Source organism: Salvelinus namaycush, chromosome 11, assembly GCF_016432855.1.
Source record: "Salvelinus namaycush isolate Seneca chromosome 11, SaNama_1.0, whole genome shotgun sequence".
Classification (NCBI taxonomy): domain Eukaryota; kingdom Metazoa; phylum Chordata; class Actinopteri; order Salmoniformes; family Salmonidae; genus Salvelinus; species Salvelinus namaycush.
This window is the reverse complement of record NC_052317.1, coordinates 31,530,334-31,551,732: the sequence shown is the minus strand read 5'-3', so window position 1 is coordinate 31,551,732 and position 21,399 is coordinate 31,530,334. Positions and strand designations below refer to the sequence as shown.

The window sequence follows — 21,399 nt, the reverse complement described above, 5'->3', positions numbered from 1 at the left end:
CTCTGACCATGACCCCCAGCCCCCCTCTGACCATGACCCCCCAGCCCCCCTCTGACTATGACCCCCCAGCCCCCCTCTGACTATGACCCCCAGCCCCCCTCTGACTATGACCCCCAGCCCCCCTCTGACTATGACCCCCAGCCCACCTCTGACTATGACCCCCAGCCCCCCTCTGACTATGACCCCCAGCCCCCCTCTGACTATGACCCCCAGCCCCCCTCTGACTATGACCCCCAGCCCCCCTCTGACTATGACCCCCAGCCCACCTCTGACTATGACCCCCAGCCCACCTCTGACTATGACCCCCAGCCCCAAACACTTTGTGTTGATCTGAAAGGATGACAAATGATAACAGCCTAGTGTCATCTAGTGCTTTGATGACCATTCTGTTGATCTTCTTTTCAACATCATCCTTTGTGTTCTTACTCATGGAAACCTGAACATTGCAGGGAGTCTTCGAATGGCTTTTGCTATTTTAATTATGATAATTAGTTATACATAGCTTGTGGTCCATTATAAGATAACATGAAGTCTCAAACTCATGGTGTGTAATATCGTGCCTGTTTTCACTTTTCCCTGTCGTAGATACAACATTACAACGAGTCTATATCCGTTCGAAGGGGACAACATCTATAAGCTATTTGAGAACATTGGGAAGGGAGACTACAGTGTTCCTGAGGAGTGTGGCCCCTCCCTGTCAGACCTATTGCAAGGTGAGGCTGACCATGACTGACATAGCTGTTCATTCAGCTCATCACTTTACACTGCACTCCGTCAAAGTGGATCACTCAGGTCATGGAGAGCTTTCTTCCAGGTCAACTTCAACGACCCAATGCAGTTCCTCTTGGTCTAGATGGAAGATCATCTGAATGTTACTGCTGGGCTGGAGGGGGGGGAAACAGCACACTGCTATTTATCCATCCTTCTGCGTTAGTCAGGGGAGTCACTGGACTAGACTGAGAAATGCCCTGTGGCGTTGTCTGAGCTTGTCCAGTAGATGGCACCATGACGTTGACTCTGTCATAATCTGAAGCCTGTAATCTATGCAGAATGCATTAGTGGAAGAATAGGGTGTTCTCAGGGCAGGCCTGGTTACAGCTAGATATGTTCATGCTTTTCTTGACCTAATTCTCCTAACCTGCCATGTGAATTCTCCTAACCTGCTGCAAAGAGTTACTTCTGCTAATCTAAACCGGCGTGCCTGCCCTGAGAACAGTGTGTTCAGAATAACACGATACTCCATAACCTGCACTCTATTGAAATTCCTCTGCACACTCTTCCATTGATATAGGAAAAGCAGTGGACTATTAAAATGGCCTCGGCGAAGGACGGATGTATATTCACCTAACCTCTGCAGTCACTAAACTAGCTCCACTGCTTGTAGCCCTGCACTTAAAGTTGTGACTATGCATGGGCATACTGTACAACCACAGACAATGAGATTTGGCCTTGGGGACTTCAGTGATAAAAGGGATATTTTATTCAGAGAAGAGGAATGTAAGGACAACCTCTGCACCTTGTGGTGCAGTCTAGATGCTTCGAAGTGAAATAAACTAGAAATGGTACGCTGGAAACCGAGAAATCATATATTTATTTATTTTTGTTGGTGTTCAGTAAGATCTATTTCATCCTTGTGACGTGTAGAAGTGTGTATGCACAGTAGTATTTTATTACATTAAAAGCCTCAAAGTAGTGATTATCTAGGTATGCTAGAAAGGACTGAATCACTTTCTAACCACAGGCACAGTTGATCTGATTGGTATTGAAGGGATTAGGGCATTAGGTTAATAGCAATGGTTAGCGTAGGAGAGGGCAAAGGTTTTCCTCTGATGCAGAAGAGCCTTGCCTGCAACGCTCATCATAGCTTTCCAATAAGACCCACACACATCTTGTGAACGAGACTAGATTCAGAATGGATCGTTTTCATCGTCAAACTTCTTTGTAGTCAAAGCAATGCTTGATCTACAATGAAAGCTTATCAATAGTCGTAGAAAATGGGTTTCTGTTGCTTTAGGCAGCTCTGTCATTGACTGCGGAGGTCCATTTCCTCTTGACGTGTGTCGTATGTATAGGTGTGTGTCTGGTGACGCAGCCCAGGTCTGAGAGCTAGCCTGCAATTACCGTCTCTAAAATAAGCTCCCTGCCTGTCACAAAAGGTGTCCTTCAGCACGCCCATGAATACCATCAGCACGCATGGCGTACTTCAAATGTACAATGCATTAAGCGCTGCATCACTGATGACGCAGAAGTATTTATTTTTTTATTTATTTTTTTACCCCTTTTTCTCCCCAGTTTTGTGATATCCAATTAGTAGATAGTCTTGTCCCATCGCTGCAACTCCCGTACGGACTCTGGAGAGGTGAAGGTCGAGAACCGCGCGTCCTCCAAAACACGACCCTGCCAAGCCGCACTGCTTCTTGACACACTGCTCGCTTAACCCGTAGGCCAGTTGTACCAATGTGTCGGAGGAAACACCGTACACCTGCCAATCGTGTCCGTGTGCATGCGCCTGACCCGCCACAGGAATTGCTAGTGCGTGATGGGACAAGGACATCCCGGCCGGCCAAACCCTTCCCTAACCCGGATGACGCTGGGCTAATTGTGCGTCGCCTCATGGGTCTCCCAGTCGCGTCCGGCTGCGACAAAGCCCGTTATCGAACCAGGAGCAAAAGTCATTTTTGAAGATGTGAATTACTGCTTTAGTGTAGGCTAGCGTTGAATATTTTCCCGGTATTTTAGAAATGTTCCATCCCGAGAATAAATAACTTTTCTCAGAGGTAAACCAGTATTTCCCAACATATAAATATATTTGGATTTGATTAGAGCTTTGATCAACATGAACATTCAAGTTGGTTGCTAGCTGAGCCTGATGAACCATATATCAAATAACATTTTTGAGCCCTACATAAATGACATTGTAATGAGCCCAAGCCCAGATGATTGTGCAGTTATCAAATACATATATGATATAGGCTGCTACACATAAACTGTATTATATGGACTGAAATTAGACCCATCATTCAAACCATAATAAAGTAGGGAGAGAACATGTGATTCTGGTGCAGCAAAGTTACAAGTATAGGCTAGCAAATTTGATTTTAAATGTGGAAATATATGGCCTATTTTTATAATTAATAGGCTGACCCATATTTCCCCTAATGTTATTAGCTACCTCTTTCTCTCTCTGTTGCTTCATTCCTTCCTCACTTTCAACAGTTTAAATTAAATATGTTTTGTCGTCCTTATCTTAATCATTCTAATGACATCAATGAATAATATAATTAGATGCAGAAGGCTTTCACTTCTCATCACGAAGATTGATTGAATGAATGGTTATGGGTCTGAACAAATAACTGCTATAGCCTATACCCATCATGTGTCCGCTCTTCTTTGAAACTACCTGTGAGTTCTATTGGCTGCTGTATTCAGCAAAAAAGAACTTGCGTCCCTGTTCAAATAGTCTTGGTGTAAAAAATGCTTTTTTTTTTTTAAAGTCAAGCAACCTATAGCTTTTCTTACATGAGACTGACTGCAAGAGCTAAGGAGAGGCCATGGGAGAACAGGTGCTTGCATGTTGCGTAAGAGACAGAGGCTACAAGTCAGAAGCTTATTATTCATAGCCCATTATTAATTAGCTAAATATAAGGTTAATACTGCATAGAATGTATTACCTGAAATAGGTAGGCTAGGATCTCGCTCTCTCTCGCACTCGCCCTCTCTCGCGCTCGCCCTCCTATACACACAGTCACAAGTTTGGACACACCTAAGTTTTTTTTAAATTTAACATTGTAGAATAATAGTGAAGACCTAAACTATGAAATAACACACATGGTATCATGTAGTAACCAAAAAAGAGTTAAACAAATCAAAATATATTTGAGATTCTTCAAAGTAGGCACCCTTTGCCTTGACAGCTTTGCACACTTGGCATTCTCTCAACCAGCTTCATGAGGTAGTCACCTGGAATGCATTTCAATTAAAAGGTGTGCCTTAAGTTAAATTGTGGATTTTTTTTCCTTATTGTGTTTGAGCCAATCAGTTGTGTTGTGACAAGGTAGGGGTGGTGTACAGAAGATAGCCCTATTTGGTAAAAGACCGAGTCCATATTATGGCAAGAACAGCTCAAATAAGCAAAGCGAAACGACAGTCCATCATTACTTTAAGACATGAAGGTCAGTCAATCTGGAAAGTTTCAAGAACTTTGAAAGTTTCTTCAAGTGCAGTCGCAAAAACCATCAAGCGCTATGATGAAACTGTCTCATGAGGACCGCCACAGGAAAGGAAGACCCGAAGTTCATTAGTTAAATGCACCTCAGATTGCAGCCCAAATAAATGCTTCACAGAGTTCAAGTAAGACACATCTCAACATCAACTGTTCAGAGGAGACTGAGTTAATCAGGCCTTCATGGTTGAATTGCTGCAAAGAAACCACTACTAAAGGACACCAATAATAAGAAGAGACTTGCTTGGGCCAAGAAACACTAGCAATGGACATTAGACCGGTGGAAGTCTGTCCTTTGGTCTGAGACCAAATTTGAGATTTTTGGTTCCAACCGCCGTACCTTTGTGAGACGCAAAGTAGGTGAACGGATGATCTCCGTATGTATAGTTCCCACCGTGAACCATGGAGGAGGAGGTGTGGTGGTGCTTCGTTGAAGACACTGTCTGTGTTTTATTTAGAATTCAAGGCATTACTACCACAGCATTCTGCAGCGATACGCCATCACATCTGGTTTGCGCTTAGTCCCACTATCATTTGTTTTTCAATAGGACAATGACCCAAAACACACCTCCAGGCTGTGTAAGGGCTATTTGACCAAGGAGAGTGATGGAGTGCTGGATCAGGTGACCTGGCCTCAACAATCACCCAACCTCAACCCAATTGGGATGAGTTGGACCGCAGAGTGAAGGAAAAACAGCCAACAAGTGCTCAGCATATGTGGGAACTCCTTCAAGACGGTTGGAAAAGCATTCCAGGTGATTACCTCATGAAGCTGGTTGAGAGCATGCCACGAGTGTGGAAAGCTGTCAAGGCAAAGGATGGCTACTTTTTTTGGTTACTACATGATTCCATATGTGTTATTTCATAGTTTTGATGTTCACTATTCTACAATCTAGAAAATAGTAAAAATAAACTCTTGAATGAGTAGGTTTCAACTTTTGACTGGTACTGTGTGTGTGCTTTCAGACGCCTTCACTTTTTCCACATTTGCCTTATTCTAAAGTTTTATTAAATTGTTTTATTTCCTCATCAATCTACACACAATACCCTGAAATGACAAAGCAAAAATGGGTTTTAGAGCAAATTTATTCAAAATAAAATACTACTACATTTACATAAGTATTCAGACCCTTTACTCATTACTTTGTTGAAGCACATTTTGGCAGCAATTACAGCCCTGAGTCTTTAATTGCGTATTTGGGGAGTTTCTCCTATTCTTCTCTGCAGGTCCCCTCAAGCTCTGTCAGGATGGATGGGAAGTGTCACTGCACAGCCATTTTCAGGTCTCCAGAGATTTTCGATCGGGTTTAAGTCCGGTCTCTGGGTGGGCCACAGAGACATTCGGAGACTTGTCCCAAAGGCACTCTTGTGTTGTTGGCTTTGTGCTTCGGGTCGTTGTCCTGTTGGAAGGTGAACCTTTGCCCCCAGTCTGAAGTCCTGAGCGCTCTGGAATAGGTTACTTTGCTCTTTCCCTCAAACCTCAATCTAGTCAATCCTGACTAGTCTCCCAGTCCCTGCCGCTGAAAAATATCCCCACAGCATGATTCTGCCACCACCATGCTTCTCCGTAGGAATAGTATTGGCCTGGTGATGAGCGGTGTCTGGTTTCCTCCAGACGTGACACTTGGCATTCAGGCCAAAGAGTTCAATCTTGGTTTCATCAGACCAGAGAATCTTGCTTCTCATGGTCAGAGTCCTTTGGGTGCCTTTTGGCAAAGTCCAAGCGGGCTGCCATGTGCCTTTTTACTGAGGAGTGACATCCATCTGGCCAGTCTACTCTAAAGGACTGATTGGTGGAGTGGTGCAGAGATGGAAGGTTCTCCCATCTCCACAGAGGAGCTCTGTCAGAGTGACCATCGGGTTCTTTGTCACCTCCCTGACCAAGGCATTTCTGCCCTGATTGCTCAGTTTGGCAGGGCGGCCAGCTCTAGGAAGAGTCTTGGTGGTTCTAAACATCTTCCATTTAAGAATGATGGAGACCACTGTGTTCTTGGGGACCTTTTTAATACTGCAGAAATGTTTTTGTACCCTTCCCCAGATCTGTGCCTCGACCCAATCCTGTCTTGGAGCTCTACGGACAATTCCTTTGACCTCATGGCTTGGTTTTTGCTCTGACATGCACAGTCAACTGTTTGGACCTTTTTTATATAAACGGGTGTGTGCCTTTCCAAGTCAAACTTTATTTGCCACAAGTGTAGACTTTACCGTGAAATGCTTACTTACAAACCCTTAACCAACAGTGAAGTTCAAGAAGAAAATATTTACCAAGCAGGCTAAAATAAAAAGTAACACAATAAGAATAACAGTAATGAGGCTATATACAGGGGGCACCGGTACCGAGTTGGTGTGCAGGGGTACAGGCTAGTTGAGGTAATCTGTACATGTAGGTGGGGGCGAAGTGACTATGCATAGGTAACAAACAGCGAGTAGCAGCATTGTACAAGGGGGGTCAATGTAAATAGATTTTTATGAATTATTCAGCAGTCTAATGGCTTGGGGGTAGAAGCTGTTAAGGAGCCTTTTGGTCCAAGACTTGGCGCTCCGGTACCGCTTGCCGTGCGGTAGCAGAGAACAGTCTAACTTGGGTGACTGGAGTCTCTGACAATTTTATGGGCTTTCCTCTGACACAGCCTATTATATAGGCCCTGGATGGCAGGAACCTTGGCCCCAGTGATGTACTGGGCCGTTTGCACTACCCCCTGTAGTGCCTTACGGTCAGATGCCGAGCAGTTGCCATACCAGGCGGTGATGCAACCGGTCAGGATGCTCTCGATGGTGCAGCTGTAGAACCTTTTGAGGATCTGGGGAACCATGCTAAATATTTGGGAAACCATTTTGTCGTGCCCTCTTCACGACTGTCTTGGTATGTTTGGACCATGATAGTTCGTTGGTGATGTGGACACCAAGGAACTTGAAACTCTCAACCTGCTCCACTACAGCCCCATCGGCCCGCCTTTTCCTGTAGTCCACGATCCGCTCCTTTGTCTTGCTCACAATGAGGGAGAGGTTGTTGTCCTGGCACCACACACTGCCAGTTCTCTGACCTCCTCCCTATTGGCCGCCTCATCGTTGTCGTGATCAGGCCTACCACTGTTGTGTCGTCAGCCAACTTGATTTTGTTGGAGGCGTGTTTGGCCACGCAGTCGTGGGTGAACAGGGAATACAGGAGGGGACTAGGTACACACCCCTGAGGGGCCCCAGTGTTAAGGATCAGCGTGGCAGCTGTTGTTGCCTACTCTTACCACCTGGGGGTGGCCAGTCCGGAAGTCCAGGATCCAGTTGCAGAGGGATGTGTTTAGTCCCAGAGTCCTTAGCTTAGTGATGAGCTTCGTGGGCACTATGGTGTTGAACGCTGAGCTGTAGTCAATGAATTGCATTCTCGCATAGGTGTTCTTTTTGTCCAGGTGAGAAAGGGTGGTGTGGAGTGTGATTGCGTCATCTGTGGATCTGTTGGGGTGGTATGCGAATTGGAGTGGGTTTAGGGTGTCCGGGAGGATTCTGTTGATGTGAGCCATGACCAGCCTTTCAAAGCACTTCATGGCTACGGACGTAAGTGCCACAGGGCGGCAATCATTTAGGCAGGTTACCTTCGCTTCCTTAGGCACAGGGACTATGGTAGTCTGCTTGAAACATGTAGGTATTACAGACTTGGTCGGGGAGAGGTTGAAAATGTATTGACGCTTTGCTTGTTTGATGGTTCATCTGAGAGCATAGCGGGATTTCTTATAAGCGTCCGGATTAGTCTCCCACTCCTTGAAATCGGCAGCTCTAGCCTTTAGCTCGATGCGGATGTTGCCTGTAATCCATGGCTTCTGGTTGGGATATGTACGTACAGTCACTGTGGGGACAACGTCATCGATGTACTTATTGATGAAGCCGATGACTGAGGTGGTGTATTCCTCAATGCCATTGGATATTCCAGTCTGTGGTACCAGAACAGTCCTGTAGTGTAGCATCCGCGTCATCTTACCACTTCCGTATTGAGCGAGTTACTGGTACTTCCTGCTTTAGTGATTGCTTGTAAGCGGAAATCAGGAGGATAGAATTGTGGTCAGATTTGCCAAATGGAGGGCGGGGGAGAGCTGTGTGTGGAGTAAAGGTGTTCTAAGATTTTCTTTTTTTACCCCTGGTTGCACATGTGACATGCTGGTAAAAAATTTGGTAAAACTGATTTAATTTTGCCTACATTAAAGTCCCCGGCCACTAGGAACGCCGCTTCTGGGTGAGCATTTTCTTCTTTGCTTATGGCCTTATAGAGTTGGTTGAGAGCCGTCTTAGTGCCAGCTTTGCTTTGTGGTGGTAAATAGACGGCTACGAATAATACAGATGAGAACTATCTTGGTAGATAGTGTGGTCGACAGCTTATCATAAGGTGCTCTACCTCAGGTGAGCAATACCTTGAGTCTTCTTTAATATTAGACATCGGGCACCAGCTGTTATTGACAAAAAGACACACACCCCTACCCCTCGTCTTACCAGATGTAGCGTCTCTGTTCTGCCGGTGCATGGAAAATACCGCCAGCTCTATATTGTCAGTTTCTTTGTTCAGCCATGTCTCTGTGAAACATAAGATGTTACAGTTTTTAATGTCCCGTTGGCAGGATAATCTTAATAGTAGGTCATTTTTTATTTTCTAACGATTGCACGTTAGCAAGAAGAATGGAAGGCATTGGGAGTTTACTTGCTTGCCTCTGGCTTCTCAGAAGGATCCCCGATCTGCGTCTCCTTTTCTGATGACTTTTCTTCATGCAAAAGGCGTGGTTCTGGGCCTGTTCCAGTGAAATCAGGATATCCTTCTCGTTGGACTAGTTAAAGGAAAACGTTTACTCCCCGCGGACTGGAAGAAACACTTTTCTGATATCCATAAGTTATTTTCGTTCATAAGAGACGGTAGCAGGAACATTATGTACAAAATAAGTTACACAAAACGCCCCAAAAAATAACAAGATTGCACAATTGGTTGGGAGAATGTAAAACGTCAGCCATTTTCTTCGACACCATCTTTTGTCATGTCCACCACAGGTGGACTCCAAGTTGTAGAAACATCTCAAGGATCAACTCAATTTTGAGTCTCATAGCAAAGGGTCTGAATACTTTCTGTTTTTTATTTTAAATAAGTTTGCTAATATTTCTAAAAACCTGTTCACTTTGTCATTATGGGGTATTGTGTGTAAATGAGGATTTAATATATGTTTTTTTGGATTCATTTTAAAATAATGCTTTAACCTAACAATGTGGGAAAAGTGAATGGCTCTGTATACTTTCGGAATGTGCTGAAGTTTATCAATCTAGAACAGGATCTATTTTGGATGCAATTTTAATGGAGTTGGAGAGGGAGAAAGACTGCGAGAGTGCTCACACGTGCACTGATTTTAAAGCAACGATATTCGAGTGATGGGCTGTTTTAACTCTGTAGCTGCAATTAAAATAATTCTTATCTTTACAATTTTTAAAAAAACAAGGTGATCCCCGAAATCCAGATGGAGATTGGTAAATTAGACACACATTCGGTCTTTATAGTACTGTAGAATCAGCTGTGCTGAAGCAAATGTAGGCCTACCTGTCATAAAAAGGGAAAAGAGACCATGATAGGTCTACATGCATTGTGAACTGCGCTCCAGAGTGAGATGAGCTGTCTCCCCACCCTGAGCGTTGATTCACCATACAGAGGCTGTAGAGAAGCCAGATTTAGACATTGCATATCATTTAACAGTTCCATTTCACGTCATGCTGTTCATATAAATAATTGATTATAATTTACTGGTTTCTCGCAGTTATTTAACCCGGGAAAAAGGTTTTGGGCGTTTAATCTCGGTTAAAGGGTTCCCGCCTTTCAGCCCTAGTGTAGTCTAATCAATATATGAGAGAGAACATTTATTATTTCTTTGTTGCAGCACTGTGGGAACCTTATTGTGGCATTTTACGATGCTCTAGTGACATTTTGTTATAGTATTTGTATTGTGGGCAGTTCATGTCTCCATTGTCTGTCCTGGGATAGCCTCCACCTTCGTAGCTGGCCACGGCGTAGTAAGTATGGAGAGAAAGATGGGCTGTAGTAAGAATGGGGAAATGCAGATCCTTATAGGGCTGTTAGTGCTTTGATTCGGCGTAGGGAGTTTGATTCGGCATAGGTGATAGGTTCCCTGTTTCTTGGCGTCTCCTAACAGATGTGGTATACAGTGAAATGTGTTCTCTTCCTCTATAGAATACATCTATTCCCCCCGTTTCTTCTCTGTTCTCCACCGCTCCTCTGTTCTTACATTCTGCTTGTTTGTCTTTACCAGGAATGCTTGAATATGATCCCGTCAAGAGGTTTTCCATACAGCACATCAGGCAACACAAGTAAGTGACTGAAGTTATCCATGTTGAAAATATACAAGTCTTTACTTCAATTTCTTTCATCTTCTGATTCGATTGAACTAAAATGGATGTCACCCTGACCATGCCACAGTCCATACAGAAGGCTGTGCTCTCTTGCCCTTAGCGATGCTGTGAACCCTGTCACTGTTAATATCAGACTGATCTAGAGTTCCACACAGAGTTAGAATGAATGTGTTGTGATTCTCTGGTTCCACTGCTCTTCCAGCATCAGGGACAGACCGACTGAGACATAAGGCAGCAGATGTAGCAACACTGTTCATATTAATGGCTGGGAATGTAATGGGATCTAACACATGGAAATTATGTTTATGATGCGTTTGATAAAGTTCCAGCTATTACTATGAGCCCTACTATGAGCCCTACTATGAGCCCTACTATGAGCCCTACTATGAGCCCTACTATGAGCCCTACTATGAGCCCTAAGGTGCCACCAGCAGTCTTGAACCTCAGACAATGACATTTTGCCTTGGAGAGACTTCAGATTACTGATCTGTGTGTGTGTTCTTCAGAAAATAGGTATTTTAGCATACCTTGTGGTGCAGTCTAGCTGCTTCAAAATGAAATGGTACACTGGAAACGGAGAAACCATATAGTTTTTTTTATTGGTATGCGATAATGTCTTTCATCCCTGTGACTTGTCCATATGATCGTAATATCCATTGTGACATTAAAAGCCTTAATTACTGAACCCCAACATGTCCCATCCTAGGCTTAATATTATTATTAGTTACACCGTCCATTTCTGAGGCTCGTAGATACTGACGTGGTGCGCCGATGACGTCAGTGGATTAGAGGGAGAGGAAGAATAGAGGGGGAGGGGGGAGAGAAGCTGTTCAAAGCATGCTGAAATCCATTTTTTCCCTTTCTGTGTGTTCGAGGAGAAGAAGACTGCAGTTTGAGAGGACTCTCTGGGTTTTAACCCTCTTAACTAAAACAAGCTCCAACGACTGCGATGAGACTTTGTTTCCATGGTTACTAATGACAGAGGCATCCTTGTGCTACAAAGGGGTTCTTGACCCTCCTGCAATTTGTGGAGAGAATGAGAGAAAAAGAGGGTGAAAGGGAAAGAAATGAACTTGAGGGATAGAGAGCGGGAGAAAAATAACCTCAATCATCCTCCTCGGCAGCCCTTCTACTGAAAGACCCTCCACAGCTGTCTCTGCTGCCTCATTTAAAGTCTTTATAGCAGCACGATGCCGTGAAGGAAAGCAGACGTAAACCAACCCCATTCGTCACACACTGAAATACACACTCCGTTTCCATATCTGGTTGGGTTGCATTAAAATGTAGCTAGGTGACGGCATATGAATACTGACTTCAGTCATGATACAAACCACTATGTGGGTCAGCCTATTGGCTCGGTATAAGGCTAACCAACTGGCTTACCTAAGTCAGATTTTGTGCCAAGACTAGTTTAGTAACTACTAATACAATAACCCCCTCCCTTCCATTCTCCCTCCAGCTGGGTACGTAAAAAACACCCTCCAACGGAGCCCCCGGTGCCCATCCCAGCCAGCGCGGAGAGCCGGGACGTGTGGCGCAGCATGACGGTGGTGCCTTACCTGGAAGACCTGCACGGCTACACCGAGGAAGAGGACCAGGAGTTCTATGACCAGGAGGATGACATCATCTACACTCAGGACTTCACCGTGCCAGGTAGGCACAGAGAGAAATACTGTGTGACACACACACACACACACACACACACACACACACACTAAAATATGAGTGGGAGTGAAAGAGAGAGAGAGAGAGACACACACACGGCTTCAGTGTGCCTGTTAGATTTCTGTGTTCTCGGTCTACTGAACGGAGTCTGGTGGAGAGCACAGGAAAGACGGGGTCAGAGAGAGGGGTTCAGATGGAGGGAGGATAGACTACAGTCAGAGGATAGATGAGAAGTTTTTAGTGTGTTCCATTTTTAAAAGGCTTGAGGAAGGAGTGTTGCAGTCTTGGCAGGATTCAGTTGTCCTAATACTGTATTCCACTTGTAGGTGACCAGTCTAGACTGTTAAGTGTTGTATATCATATAGCTCTGGGAAAACCCTTCTAATGGAAATGTTACATTTTCCCTCAGTTGTTGCACTGTAGACATTTTTGTCGACAGTTGCACTTCTAAATCAATAAATAATCCTCTTTGCTGAGTCAGTTGGTTATAATGGCTTATGAGGATTTAAACATTTAACATTTTAGTAATTTAGCAGAGGCTCTTATCCAGAGCGACTTAGTAGTGAGTGCATACATTTTCGTACTGGTCCCCTGTGGGAATCGAACCCACAACCCTGGCGTTGCAAACGTCATGCTCTACCAACTGAGCCACACGGGACCGTCATCCGTGCAGAATTCTGAACTCCTTAGCTAGACTTTTCTTCTTTCATAAATGTGTTGCTAGGCAACAAGGGAACTGATAACATAATGGCAGTAGTCCTTGTCGCTTTGAAGCTTGATGACCTACAAAAAAAAACATTTTCAATGGCACCACAGAGCGCTTGAATGGCAGTGGGTGAATGCATCTAATAATAGCTTAGTGTGGGAGTATGAATGGTGATTCCAGGCACCACTCTCCCACCCACACACACTCACTCAACAGTCAACACTAACTCATAACATTAGCTCAGAGCCACAATCTCTGTCTGTCTGCTAAACACACCTTAAATAAGGTGACATTTCATAGTTGGCACACAGCTTTGGCGTTTTTAATAATGTCACTTAATGTAATTTAGTATCTGTAAATGTATTGAGAAAAAACAACTTTAAAAGGGTACTACTGTGCAGACACAACTCCATTACCACTCTGATTGGTTCTCTTCTTACCATCTGCTCTCACTGGCCCAATCGCCATTGATCTTTTGACCCGACTGAAGCAGTCAGTCACTCAATGGATTTTCTGGTGGGGTTTTCTTTTGACAATGTTTTGTCCCCCAGTCTTTATCTGCTTTGATATTTTAGTGCTATTGAGGAGGAAGAGTTTTATTCTAAAGGTCTCGTCTCTCTTAAAACATGTTTTTATAAATGAGCTTTCTACATGATGAAAGCAGTAGATTATCTGAAGGTGGTGTGTGATTGCCTCTGCAGATGTTCATGGTGGTTGTCTCTCCGTCCCTGTGTTTGTGTGTGACTGTGTTCTGTGTTGACCGGCCTATATTCTCTCTCTGTCCTCCAGGGCAGGTACCAGAGGAGGACTTGGATGAGGCTGAGGTGGATCTGAGCCGGGCCCAGGCCAAGCCTGTGTGTGTAAACAGGACGGAGAGCAAGGACAAGCCAGAGCGCAGGTCCTCCTCCTCATCCAATCCCTCCCGCAAAGGAGTCTCCACAGCCAGCAAGATACGCAAGTTCTCCACCTGCAAACAGCAATGACCACACCTCAACAACCCATCTGGTGAGAAGGGTGTGTGTGTAGGTTTGTGTGTCGCAAGGTTATTGTAGGAAATGAAAACGAATCATGAAAAAACTATTTCGTAAACTGAAATAAAATAATTAACAAACCCGTTTGGAAACACTACTGGACTACTTTAAATCCAACTAAAATAAAAAACATCATGAATTATGTTCAGTTGAAGTTTCCCCTGAACTTCTGGGAAACATCCAATGGAGTTTTCAAGCTATTTAAAAAAAAAAATGTGTATATATATTCTGAATCTGGCGGGTAAATGCTGCCAGGTGATAGGCCTATTTGAAACATCCCTATCTTGTGCATCACTCACTAGCTATTGCGTGCTAACGGGGAAGTAATCTGCTAGCCAAAGGGCGAGCGTGGAGCGTGAACAATGGCGACAGCAAACCCTAAACCACCAGTGGTCAGTCGACCATATTTCTATTACCAGTCTAGGCGCTAATCCTTTTAAATCAAAGTCCCATTGAGATTGACTTTCTCATTTAAACTAGGGCTGTCAAAGTTACCACATTAACACGTACGTGACAAGTTTATCAGCGGAAACTTTTTTTCTTCAATGCACGGAACCTTTTTTTAAGCGCACATGTTTCCGCACTGACCCTTTTTAAGCGCAGAACGGATCACAGCTTCAGCACAGATGGAACAATGAGCCAGATATTTCACCGGATGTATAAATGTGAAGCATCTAGTTGGCGTTTCCTCTCACTACCAAATATGGTGATAAAAGGAAGCCCAGTGGGAGAAGGTGGAGCCAGATGGATTGTGGCTGACATTCTGTGAATTTTCTCATCGATTAAACATATCCCAATACAGTTTTCTGTTTCCAAAACTAGAATCTGTTACAACAGAGGACTAAGTTTTGTAGATTTTATCCTTTGCCAAAGTAATAACAAAAATGCCTCTGAAAGATACGTCAGCACAAGAAATTCACAACAATTATACACATGTAAAGGGTTGAATAAGAATATGCACATATAAATATATGGATGAGCGATGACAGGCAGATGCAGTAGATGGTGTAGAATACAGTATATACAGTTATAGTCGAAGTTTACATACACCTTAGCCAAATACATTTAAACTCAGTTTTTCACAATTCCTGACATTTAATCCTAGTAAAAATTCCCTGTCTTAGGTCAGTTAGTATCACCACTTTATTTTAAGAATGTGAATGTCAGAAAAATAGTACTGATTTTTCAGCTTTTATTTCTTTCATCACATTCCCAGAGGGTCATAAGTTTACATACACTCAATTAGTATTTGGTAGCATTGCCTTTAAATTGTTTAACTTGGGTCAAACATTTTGTGTAGCTTCCCACAATAAGTTGGGTGAATTTTGGCCCATTCCTCCTGACAGAGCTGGTGTAACTTAGTCACTTTTGTAGGCCTCCTTGCTCGCACACGCTTTTTCAGTTCTGCCCACAAATTTTCTATGGGTTTGAGGTCTGGGCTTTGTGACGGACACTCCAATACCTTGACTTTGTTGTCCTTAAGCCATTTTGCCACAACTTTGGAAGTGTGCTTGGGGTCATTGTCCATTTGGAAGACCCAATTGAGACCAAGCTTTAACTTCCTGACTGATGTCTTGATGTTGCTTCAATATATCCACATAATTTTCCATCCTCATGATGTAATCTATTTTGTAAAGTGCACAAGTCCCTCCTGCAGCAAAGCACCACCACAACATGATGCTGCCACCCCCGTGCTTCACGGTTGGGATGGTGTTCTTCGGCTTGCAAGCCTCCCCCTTTTTCCTCCAAACATAACGATGGTCATTATGGCCAAACAGTTCTCTTTTTGTTTCATCAGACCAGAGGACATTTCTCCAAAAAGTATGATCTTTGTCCCCATGTGCAGTTGCAAACCGTAGTCTGGCTTTTTTATGGCGGTTTTGGAGCTTCTTCCTTGCTGAGCGGCCTTTCAGGTTATGTTGATATAGGACTTGTTTTACTGTGGATATAGATACTTTTGTACCTGTTTCCTCCAGAATCTTCACACGGTCCTTTGCTGTTGTTCTGGGATTTATTTGCACTTCTCACCAAAGTACGTTCACCTCTAGGAGACAGAACGCATCTCCTTCCTGAGCGGTATGACGGCTGCGTGGTCCCATGGTGTTTATACTTGCGTACTATTGTTTGTACAGATGAACGTGGTACCTTCAGGCATTTGGAAATTGCTCCCAAGGATGTACCAGACTTGTGGAGGTCTCCAATTTCTTTTCTGATGTCTTGGCTGATTTTCTTTTGATTTTCCCATGATGTCAAGCAAAGAGGCACTGAGTTTTAAGGTAGGCCTTGAAATACAGGTACACCTCCAATTGCCTCAAATTATGTCAATCAGCCTATCAGAAGCTTCTAAAGCCATGACATAATTTTCTGGAATTTTCCAAGCTGTTTTAAAGGCACAGTCAACTTGGTGTGTGTAAACTTCTGACCCACTGGAATTGCGATACAGTGAAATAATCTGTCTGTAAACAATTGTTGGAAAAATGACTTGCTTCATGTACAAAGTAGATGTCTTAACCGACTTGCCAAAACTATAGTTTGTTAACAAGAAATTTGTGGAGTGGTTGAAAAACAAGTTTTAATGACTCCAGCCTAAGTGTATGTAAACTTCTGACTTCAACTGTACATGAGATGAGTAATAGGATATGTAAACATGATTAAAAGTGGCGTTATTTAAAGTGACTAGTGATACCTCTATGTGAACCTTATTAAAGTGACTGATACCTTTTAAGTTCGTTTATTTAAGTGGGCAGAGATTTGAGTCTGTATGTTGGCAGCAGCCTCTATGTTAGTGATGGCTTTTTAACAGTCTGATGGCCTTGAGATAGAAGATGTTTTTCAGTCTCTCGGTCCCCGCTTTGATCCACCTGTACTGACCTGCCTTCTGGATGATAGCGGGGTGAACAGGCAGTGGCTCGGTTGGTTGTGGTCTTTAGCGCTGAAAGATCATCAAGGACTGTGTGCCTCTTGCCAAAATCATGTCAAAGTTAAGCCCAATATTACCGGGGCGCTTTCTTTCTGCCGCGGATTCGTGCGCATGTCGCTGGCCGTTTTAAACTACTCACGAGACGCAATTTTTGGGGTTTCATAAAACTACATTGGTTTAGCTAGCCAGTCATGTTACCTACCTAGCTAGCAAACTGAGAACTTGATCACTGACTAGGCTTTGCACTAATTTAGATGGCAAAGGAAGAACTGAAAATGCAATGGGCTACTCAGAGATCCGTATAAAGGTAGGCTGCATATGCAAGAGTGGGGTGTGTGAGCGCGAGTAAGTGGGCGAGTTCATTTTGCATGGCCCGGTGCCCCGGGTGGGTGGAGATTTCTCTTAAGGACCAATTGAATGGTCTAAAATGTGCGAACTCCGCCTACCCAGTGCACCAGTCCATGCAAAACGAACTCACCCAGTTAAAGGGTGTGGGTGGGAGAATGTGTAGGACTGTATTGTATGTGTAAAGTTATCTGAACAGTACATATGATTACAGTATTTTCCTAACATTGGTTGGACAAGTTTTAAAAGCTATTTTTATCCGTAGAGCCAATTAAAAGTTTTCCCCCCTAGTCACTCATTTAGAATGCTTTAAGTGTGTGTGTGTGTGCATTAAATTTCAAGAACATTCATAAGAGGCAGTAGGCCTACTCAACATTGGGCGCATCAATGGCTTTCTGTTCGTAACCTTTTGTGTTTATGGTGAACTAATGCCATTAACTCAATTTTAATCGTTTGACAGACCTAATTTAAAAAACCCATCACCGTATGTATTACTGCACACCAGTGGCAAGAAGTGACATCCCAAAAAACAACTATTCATCACATAAATGGCTGCTAGCCTCCCATGTATATGCTACTTTCTGTCCGTAACACTAAAAATAGAAACAAATGAAATGAGAATATTTTTCTAAAAGTAAATAAACTAGTAAATCAGGTCTGAAAGCTAACAAACTAGACAGTTTTTCATTTTTTTTTCATTTTCAACTATAATAACCGTGTGTGTACAGTCGTAGCCAAAAGTTTTGATAATGACACAAATATTGATTTTCACAAAGTCTGCTGCCTCAGTTTGTATGATGGCAATTTGCATATACTCCAGAATGTTATGAAGAGTGATCAGATGAATTGCAATTAATTGCAAAGTCCCTCTTTGCCATGCAAATTAACTGAATCCCCAAAAAACATTTCCACTGCATTTCAGCTCTGCCACAAAAGGACCAGCTGACATCATGTCAGTGATTCTCTCGTTAACACAGGTGTGAGTGTTGACGAGGACTAGGCTGGAGACCACTCTGTCATGCTGATTGAGTTCGAATAACAGACTGGAAGCTTGAAAAGGAAGGTGGTGCTTGGAATCATTGTTCTTCCTCTGTCAACCATGATTACCTGCAAGGAAACACATGCCGTCATCATTGCTTTGCACAAAAAGGGCTTCACAGGAAAGGATTTTGCTGCCAGTAAGATTGCACCTAAATCAACCATTTATCGGATCATCAAGAACTTCAAGGAGAGCGGTTCAATTGTTGTGAAGCAAGCGCCAGGACCGTCTCCTAAAGTTGATTCAGCTGTGGGATCGGGGCACCACCAGTACAGAGCTTGCTCAGGAATGGCAGCAGGCAGGTGTGAGTGCATCTGCACGCACAGTGAGGCGAAGACTTTTGGAGAATGGCCTGGTGTCAAGAAGGGCAGCAAAAAGACACTTCTCTCCAGGAAAAACATCAGGGACAGACTGATATTCTGCAAAAGGTACAGGGATTGGACTGCTGAGGATTGGGGTAAAGTAATTTTCTCTGAATCCCCTTTCCGATTGTTTGGGGCATCTGTAAAAAAGTTTGTCCGGAGAAGACAAGGTGAGCGCTACCATCAGTCCTGTGTCATGCCAACAGTAAAGCATCCCGAGACCATTCATGTGTGGGGTTGCTTCTCAGCCAAGGGAGTGGGCTTCTCATAAAGAATGGTACCAACACATCCTCCGAGAGCAACTTCTCCCAACCATCCAGGAACAGTTTGGTGACGAACAATGCCTTTTCCAGCATGATGGAGCACCTTGCCATAAGGCAAAAGTGATAACTAAGGGGCTCGGGGAACAAAACATCGATATTTTGGGTCCATGGCCAGGAAACTCCCCAGACCTTAATCCCATTGAGAACTTGTGGTTAATCCTCAAGAGGCGGGTGGACAAACAAAAACCTACAAATTCTGACAAACTCCAAGCATTGATTATGCAAGAATGGGCTGCCATCAGTCAGGATGTGGCCCAGAAGTTAATTGACAGCATGCCAGAGCGGATTGCAGAGGTCTTGAAAAAGAATGGTCAACACTGCAAATATTCACTCTTTGCATCAACTTCATGTAATTGTCAATAAAAGCCTTTGACACTTATGAAATGCTTGTAATTATACTTCAGTATTCCATAGTAACATCTGACAAATCTCTAAAGACACTGAAGCAGCAAACTTTGTGACACAAATATTAATTTCCATTCTGAACACTTTTGGCCACGACTGTACACACCTGTGTAGGTGTGATATTTTAAGCACTCTTGCAAAAAGAATTTACTCTCACCGGTCCACCTGTGTGGGAAGGCAGGGAGGAGTGGAGAGAAGGGAAGGGAGGAGAGAAACTGATTCAAGGCTTCTCTGAGTCATCTCTACCACATCACTGCTCACCAGGCATCCTCCTAGAGACTGAGGTTCACACACTCACACACATGCAACGGACAACTGCATTACAACACACACACACACACACACACACTGCAGAGCTACTTGGTCGGATATGCAGCAGTCTCTGTATTAATGTGTTATAGGGATGACACACTGGTCTAGATGGAGTGGGCTGCAGGCAGGATATTGTCTCTTGCTCACTCCCGCCCTCCCCTGCTCGCTCCTGCCCGTTCTCGCTCTGCCCCTCCCCTGCTCGCTCCTGCCTGCGCTCGCTCTGCCCCTCCCCCTCTCTGCCGCTACCCCCCTCTCTCTCGCTGCCCCTCCCTCTCACTGCCTCTCCTCCTCTCTCGCTGCCCCCCTCCCTCTCACTGCCTCTCCTCCTCTCTCGCTGCCCCCTCCCTCTCACTGCCTCTCCTCCTCTCTCGCTGCCCCTCCCTCTCGCTGCCTCTCTCTCTCTCACTGCCTCTCCTCCTCTCTCACTGCCCCCCTCTCTCACTGCCTCTCCCCCTTTGGGCTGTATTTTCTCTCTGACCCCCCTTTTATTCAGCTGCTTTCTGTGTTTTGCTGGCGGCAGAGGGACACACTGTGCGTGCCTGTGCACATGTGACAAATAAGCCTTTGATGCTCAAATAAGGCAAAGGGTGCAAGCCCTTTAAATAGACTTCAAGTCTGTACGTCATAAATAATCCTATTTGTCATGCAATAGTTGTACAATGAAATGAACTAGAATAAAGCTTGCCTCTCTCCTCCTAGGTTTATCTTTTCCCATCCTTGGCAAGGGTGAGAGAACTGCTGATGTTGTTCCTCCTGAACCATTTGGCGAAGAACTCTTCAAGGATGTCATGCGGAGAGATGGACAGAGAGCAGCAGAGAAACAGACTGTACCCTCGGGTCTTTGTGTGAAGTGGCTCTTTGTGTTTCCGTTCCCCCTCTGTTCTTTTGCTCCCTCCGTCCTCCCCTCTCAGGCTGTCCCAGAGGAGGCATGGCTGGCCGTGCAAGTCCCACCTTCGTGAACTCTGACCCCGTTGGTTTTATTTCTCAGACAACCTTTTATTTGACAGAACCTAAAGATACACATTGTAAAAGGAATTAGGTTGATAAAGAATAGCTTTTCATTTTAACTATGAGGATAGTGATACTGATATAAAAACTGCATGCTGGCTTGAACTTTGAGAAAGGGAAATTGCTCAGTTAAGGACAGACAAACGGACTGAAACCTTGACTTCCACCACTGGTGTGTTGGGAGGGGCTTTATTGTGTTCATTAGGTTTTGTTTATTTTTTCCAATAAATCTTTTTTAATTATTATTTATATAAAACACGTCCCATCCAAACCCTGTTTGTTGTCTGGTTCCCATTTTATATTCTGAACATACACTGAGTGTACAAAACAATAAGAACAGCTGCTCTTTCTTTTACACAGACTGTCAAAGTGAAGATTATGATCCCTTTATAAATCTCACTTGTTAAATCCACATCAATCAGTGTAGGGGAGGGGATGGGTTAAATAATGATTTTTAAGCCTTGAGACATGGATTGTGTATGTGTGCCATTCAGAGGGTGAATGGGCAAGACAAAATATTTCGGTGCCTTTGAACGGGGTGTGGTAGTAGGTGCCAGGCATTCTGGGTTGAGTGTGTCGAGAACTGCAACGCTCCTGAGTTTTTCCACACAGCAGTTTCCCGTGTGTATCAAGAATGGTCCACCTCCCAAAGGACATCTAGCTAACTTGGCACAACT

General features: G+C 44.0%; 1 protein-coding gene across 2 annotated transcripts in view; it reads left to right on the top strand.

The window, feature by feature from the left end:
• The window catches only part of LOC120056015 (serine/threonine-protein kinase STK11-like), a 39,829-nt gene extending 18,831 nt beyond the window's left edge, over positions 1-20,998 (top strand). Inside the window, exons 7-11 of one of the 2 annotated variants that reach the window (XM_039004145.1) lie at positions 586-713; positions 10,507-10,564; positions 12,066-12,259; positions 13,767-13,982; positions 20,414-20,526. In XM_039004145.1, coding sequence (XP_038860073.1) covers positions 586-713; positions 10,507-10,564; positions 12,066-12,259; positions 13,767-13,960 — 574 coding nt within the window. In that variant the 3' untranslated portion in view covers positions 13,961-13,982; positions 20,414-20,526. Of the gene's footprint in view, positions 1-585; positions 714-10,506; positions 10,565-12,065; positions 12,260-13,766; positions 13,983-20,413 lie in introns of both variants that reach the window. The other variant, XM_039004144.1, reaches the window with a different exon arrangement.
• Positions 20,999-21,399: the final 401 nt, after the last annotated feature.